The 6671-nt window shown below is 38.7% G+C and overlaps 1 protein-coding gene across 2 annotated transcripts; it reads left to right on the top strand.

Annotated features, from left to right (window-relative positions):
- Positions 1-362: 362 nt before the first annotated feature.
- Positions 363-6634, top strand: cenpu (centromere protein U). 2 transcript variants are annotated; one of them, XM_008419762.2, is made up of 14 exons: positions 367-671; positions 1759-1807; positions 1899-1965; positions 2083-2287; positions 2368-2529; positions 3427-3505; positions 3983-4066; positions 4146-4218; positions 4304-4415; positions 4494-4572; positions 5487-5534; positions 5652-5713; positions 5858-6014; positions 6453-6634. In XM_008419762.2, exons 1-14 carry the CDS (start codon positions 583-585, stop codon positions 6555-6557), a joined length of 1371 nt encoding a protein of 456 aa, XP_008417984.1. In that variant the 5' UTR covers positions 367-582; the 3' UTR covers positions 6558-6634. The 2 variants fall into 2 exon arrangements, with proteins under 2 accessions (XP_008417985.1, XP_008417984.1); XM_008419763.2 differs by lacking the exon at positions 6453-6634 and having other exon boundaries at positions 363-671; positions 5652-5761; positions 5858-5949.
- The last annotated feature ends 37 nt before the right edge of the window (positions 6635-6671 follow it).

Below are 6671 nucleotides of genomic sequence, written 5' to 3'. Positions count from 1 at the left end.
ACATTTAATCCTCGCTGCAAACTTTAACTCATAACAATCTTGATGGCTGGTCACAATCAGCTGGAAGGGAAAAATAACCCCAAATCATGTCTCATTCCATCAAAATTGACTTTAATTAGTTGCAGCTAAAATTTGTTTTACTTCTTTAAAAAAAAAAAAAAAAAGAATAAAATCACGTTGACTTTTAAACTTCTGGTTATTTTTAAGAATTGATTGGGTAATTAAAAGATGCAACGTTGCAGATTAGATCCAATAAAATTATGAAGAATTTGATTTTCAAAAATTCCAACAAAAATATCACCACAGCAATGGTTCAAGTGCATTGCTCTGAAATGGCGAAGAAAGGCAAGATCACCTCCCGCTTTCCGTAGGACTAGACCGTTCCATATTCACATTTCGAGCGATAGAATCCTATATTTAAAGGAATTTCCTAAATCACTCCGGCTTTTAAAACATCTTTTAAGGCTTGACTGCACATTATCTTTTTAAATATATGCTCCTTTATTTAAACTGTGGATTTCAAGAGTTTCTCTCTCTTCCTCATCTTCTAAATATTCCTCTCACCCCCTCGGTGTTTGCGGAATGGTTCCGTCCGGAACTCGAACTGTTTTGCGGGAAGCAGCTGTTTCAGGTCGAGCTAACGGTGTCAACAAAATATTGACGAAAATGAGGTGAGGAAGTTACACTTGTTTTTTGTTTTATTACATAATATATCCACATTTTGTTGTTCGAAAGTTCAGTAATAAAAAAGACTGAAGCCGTTAATAGAAAAATAAAGCTCTGCTTTCGCTGATAATAGGTTGAATACGTTTTTTTTGCAAAACGTCACGACAGTAAGGTTAGCATGTAATATGTAACTTAAATTTTTCGAGTAGTTAATGCTGTACTGGGTTATTCTACCCACTACCGAGTCACATTTACTTAGTTAGTAAGCTAAATCACAAGCAGTTAAAGAAAAGGCTGTGAGTCGAATAGAATGACGCTCCAACCAGCTCCTTGGTCTGGAAGTTAGGGTTCATAAAATGAAAATATTTAGCTTTTAAATGTGTATTCATAATAACTAATATGGGTAACAAAATATTTCACAATAATGTTGCTCTACAATGGCGTTATAGTAATCCAGTCCAGGTCACTTAAAATTAACCTAGAGATGATAAAATGCAGCTCGGATCCATATAAAGTAGAGAAACAGACATTTTTTCGGTTGATGACCTTTTTAAACTGAAAGCAGCTGCCTTCTCTATAATTTATTATTATTATTATTATTATTATTATTATTATTTATTATTTATTATTTTCATTTTTAAGGCATCATTGCAAACACAATTTGTTTTCCTCCAAAAATGTTTTAGATTTCATGGGCCTGTTTTAAAATTCCTTCATTTTTATTTGCATTTCATTGATTTTGCTGAAACTTTTTCAATAGGTTACAGTCTAACAGAAAATTAAGAAATTAGATGATAAACCTAAGCATGTCTTCAGTTATTTGCTGATTTTCAAAAAATGGATCTAAGAAGATACTTTTAGTTGTTGTTTGAAGTGAAAAATGATAACTCTGTTTTGATATATTTAATGATTAGAAAAAATCAAATTCTTTGGTATTTGACTTGAAAACGTCCATTTCATTGGCGCAACAAGTAAATATGAAGGACTCTGTAACCTTAGAAAGCACAATTAAAAAATAAATATATATCACGGCAGATTGTTTAAGCTGTAAAATAAAGACCTGTCTCTGTTTACTCATTCCTGCGGCGTCAGAAAGGGCCAAGGGACCAAAGTGCCTCCAGACCAGGCGCACAAGAACCAGGTGAGTTTGTCTCTAAACGCTGTCTTATTGACTTTGTGCTGAAAAATATGTAAGTCTTGAACTGTAAACCTGTTGTTGACATCCTAAATAGATGGAGTCTACCAGTCTGTCTGCTGTGGACCAAGCCAGCTTCTTAGAGGGACTGGAGCGGAACAATAGTGAGTGTCTCCCCGTGTTGCTGCACCAACAAATTCAACCCTTTTTGCTAAATTCATATGTTAAATTAGTTTTGTTTACTTCTTGAAAGGAAAACCTTTATTGGATCTGTTCCCTAGGTAACCCTCTTCACAGCACTGCCTTGGAGGAGCACTTGGATGTCCAGGAGGAGGGACGGCTGGACAAAAACCGAGGACAAAGAGGGAAGATTGCTCCTGTCGAAAAGCAGGGAGCTGCTGCGAAGAGAAAAGGCTCAGGAGGAGGCGAGGAAGAGGAGAGGAAGAAGAAGAGCAGGATTGATACAGCAGGGAAGGGAAGAGCCAGGTAAAGTTCAGCGCTTTGTTTCTGTATTCCACATCATTTCGGCAACAGTTCAGATCTATTGCTCATCGCCCAACAATCAGGAAACAAAAGGGAGCAGCAGAAAGGCAGCTGGACGAGAAAGTGGAGGGGTCCAAAACGACCCGGACCACGGCGACGATCAGTCGACATCTGAGTGGGAAGAAGCCTGTCAGGATGAGGAAGGCCCCGGGAAAGACGGCTGCTGGAAGGACGATTGCTGGAAGGTCAGCGCGCTAACGGAGAGACGCTGCTGAGAGTTCATCATGATAACAGGAGCAAAAATGTTCCATTTTTAATGAGGCAGTCAATACTTCAGACAACTGAAAAAATTATATTATTGAATGAAAAGTTAGATTTTTTTGTCACCCATTTTACAATGTATTATACAGACTCGTAAGAGGTGGATTTAAAATATTTTAAATTGAGCTTATGTAATATTCGCATTTTCTGAGACACGCAATTTTGGGATTTTATTCCATGTAAGCTGTAAACACCAAAATTATAAGAAATAAAATCTTAAAGGGGCAGCGTTATTTGTTTTCCAGGCACAGAGCACCATTTTTTAGCATACACAGATAATTATGTTACCAGCAGTTGTTATAAAAATGCTGTATATGTATACATGACTTAAGAAATTAAAGAGACAGAGGCCCAATGTCAAAGCTCTAAATCCGGAAGTCAAATTTCTTAAGTCATGTATACATATACAGCATTTTTATAACAACTGCTGGTAACATAATTATCTGTGTATGCTAAAAAATGGTGCTCTGTGCCTGGAAAACAAATAACGCTGCCCCTTTAAGATTTTATTTCTTATAATTTTGGTGTTTACAGCTTACATGGAATAAAATCCCAAAATTGCGTGTCTCAGAAAATTTGAATATTACATAAGCTCAATTTAAAAATTTAGATTTTGCAGAGAAATGTCAAATTTCTGGGGGAAAAAAATTTTCAATTTCTATTCACTCAGTACTTGGTTGGACGTCCAACCAAGTACTGAAGTAATAAATCTTTGTAATATGAGTTTCACTTTTGGAAATGAATGATAAAAAGAACAAATGTTTTCATGATATACCAATTTTTTTGAGGTGTTTCTGCATTGTTTTCTTTTCCCCTTCCAGACCAGCACAGAGGCAGCAGCTGGAGGAGGAGGGCGACACGGCAAGCGAATCAGCTGATGAGAAGACTTCAGAGTCTGAGGTAAAGATTGCTAGAAGACGATATTGAAAGCAGGGTCGGCGAGGTAATAGTCAGTTTTTGACGTACAAACAAGGTTTCCCCCAGAAAACCTGCTAAACCCGGCGGTTGGGCACTAGGGCAGTCGTTCAATCCAGCGGGCCGTTGTGTTTTTGAGTTAAATAAACCGTTTAAAGTTGACAGAAAATTTAAAAATATGACTTAATAATTGTGTTATTGGAAGATTAATACCTGAACACAAACTATAAAGCCTTAAAAAATGCTAACATTTTAAAAAGACTTTAAAAAATAAGCATTGCTGAGCCTGGTGGGGGCACAAGTAAAGCCTGGTGGCCCGCCAGGCTTATGATGCACAAGGGGGAAACCCTGACAAACACAGAACCTCTCCACATTTCTACAGAGGTTTTGTGTTGGTACATTAAAAATGACAGAATCTGGAGAAAAAATGCTGTTTGCACAACTTTTTTTGTCTCTCTCCAGGAGGAATCTGACTCAAATAGAGTCCGGAGGAACCKCAGGAAGCTCCCTTCCTCCGATGAGGAAGAAGATGAAGGCAGCGTTTGGGTATGAACCCACGTTCTGCACGAAAGCAGCAGCATAACATTCGTATGACTGTTTCCATTTTTTGTTTGTCGTTTTCCAGAATCCGACTCCAATGACGACTAAACGCCTGACTAAACGGCTCAGTTTGGAAAGAAAGTCGTCATCAAATAAGAGTATGTTGAAGATTTTCAAGTAAAAACAAAAATGTTTTCATGCTCCTGTGTGCTTGTATTGAGCTTTAGATGTGAATATTTGCAGCTCAAGATGCTAAAGCCATCGGCGGCGTCAGGCAGAAGAAGCGCGCCGGCCGGGGGGGATCCCAGTTAGAGGTGGTGCTGGATGCCGTGCTGGATTTCTGCCAGCAGTACGGGTAAAATCACCCACATGGAGCAACCTGCAAACGAACTCTTGCACTTTGCGTCAAAAGCCACTTTCACTTCGTTTCCAGGGAAACTGTGGAGTCGGCCGCAGTCAGAGAGTCCATTGATTGTTTCACCAACAATGTGGAGGCTCAGCTAGAGGAACAGGTTCGCCCTGCGACACCACTGCTCTGTTACACGCTCAAGCACTTTGGTTCTTATTTATTGTTTTTATTTGTTTGTCTTTTTATATTTTGGATATTTAAAATGTCTTCCAGTTGCAGATGGGAGTGCTCTATAAAGTTAAAGTTTCTTAGTGTTTGAGCAGGCGAGTTTGCATTAATCTGCCACAGTCAGCAGATTAGTTGAAAATGGTGTCAAAACGACGTGTTATCACTGGACGATATATGTTCAGAGAACATATATCGTCTAGCAACATTTGTAATCGTGACATACCATGGTGTACTTGCATTCCTATGCAGTTATCAAGATATTAGTTGAAAATGGTCTCAAAATTATAATTTTATCGTTTATCCCAATCATTTGTGGGACAATTTATCGTCCAGCAAAATTATTCGTGACAAGAAGTGTCACTTTCTATTGCTCATTCAAGGCGGTTCTAGTAGGAAGCCTAGCAACCCTCTCCATGGCAACACTCCAGTTTACTCTGGGTGACCAGAATGCCAGAAGTAGAGATGTACGATGTATTGTCACTAACATTGGTATCGTACAGTACTTGTTATTTTTTTAACTTATCAATATCGGTTCACTAAATTAAACCGGGCCGATTATTAACAACCAATATTTATTTTTATGTTGTTGCTGTTTGTTTCTGGAGCTTTGGTCATGTGACAGTGGTGGTGATGCAGCACAGGATTGTGGGAAGTATAACTGAATCAGTGGAGAAGTACACGCATATTAGCTTGTCATAGTCAGAATTTAACACGTTCTTAGTTTTTTAAAAACACTCATTTGAGTACTCAGATGCTGAAATGAATCTAAATCTGACCAATAAATCTAAAAATGTGACTCTGGTTTATGAAAATATCAGATGCATTCTTTGAGTTTCTTTTCTTCCTCAGATCTCATCTCTGAAGGACCTCAGGTCTTTGAAAAGAGAAAACATAAAGGTAACATTCATGTTTCTCCAGAGTGAAATCCAGCAGCTCCAGCTATAGCGGCTAGCATCTAGAGGCAGGGTTGCTGGTAACAAGCTGATGGGTTCTCTGCGGTTTCTGTTTCGGCAGGTGGGATCTTTGATTCGAACAAAGACTCAGAGACTGTTGAACGCCAAACACGAGCTAATGAGGTGAGGACAAAGGAAAGCAACTTGCTCCCCCTTCTCCACAAACATTTGGTAATCTGATGTTTTCTCTGTGTGTCGTTTTTTGAGGGGAAGTTATGCACAGTGTGAGAGTTTGTGAATTCCTCTTGTCGGGGTTTGGTCATGCAGGGCAGAGAGGCAGCTGTGGCTGTTGGAGAAGGAGAAAGCGGAGCTCCAGCAGAGACTGGACGATCTCAGAAGAGGCCAGGCGTTTCTCCACGGCGTCAGGGAGCTGACCGCTCGTTACCTGGCCCACCGACACAAGCACCCCGCTGAGAAAGAGACGGTACAAACGCAACAGGATGCTGATTATAGATGTTGAGATTTAGATACTCTGTGAAAACGGTGACCACCACATTTTTAGTACCTGTGGTGAAGACGTCAGCTGTTAGGACAGTGTCGTATTCTCACTCTGAAATGTTTAATATGCAGTTATTAGGGGTATTAGTAAAGTAATTGTCAAATAATGCATATTTTCTTTGGGGGTTTTTCACCCTTGTCCTACTGAAACATTCAGTTTTGGATTATACTTCTTATATATATATAAGAAGTATAATCCATTACTTATTAAGCCCGCTTGCCAAAAAGTGAAGCATTCACTAGATTTTTTTTGTTAAAGTCATCAGAAGGAAAGGAACATTTTTATGTTTAGCTGCCTTTTATCTCAATGCATGTTCATATCTGAGGAATAAGTGACGGTAACATTTTATTTCTTTTGTTGCAGTTTGGAGCATCCAGTTTACCGGCTCTGCTGTTGGAAACAAAGCTCATTCAGAGACCAGAACATCCTCCCAGTGAAGTCCAGGCTAAGAAGACGGCTCAAAAATAATGAGATTTTCCTTAGCATTTGTGTATGTAACTATAATGTAAGATAAACATGTTCAATAAATGTGGCTTTTCGATATATTTCTGTGGATTTATTGTCTAATTATATTAGTAGTAA

The sequence above is a fragment of the Poecilia reticulata genome, linkage group LG10, assembly GCF_000633615.1.
Source record: "Poecilia reticulata strain Guanapo linkage group LG10, Guppy_female_1.0+MT, whole genome shotgun sequence".
NCBI lineage: Eukaryota > Metazoa > Chordata > Actinopteri > Cyprinodontiformes > Poeciliidae > Poecilia > Poecilia reticulata.
The sequence above is the reverse complement of the archived record's forward strand: the minus strand, read 5'-3'. Positions and strand labels throughout refer to the sequence as shown.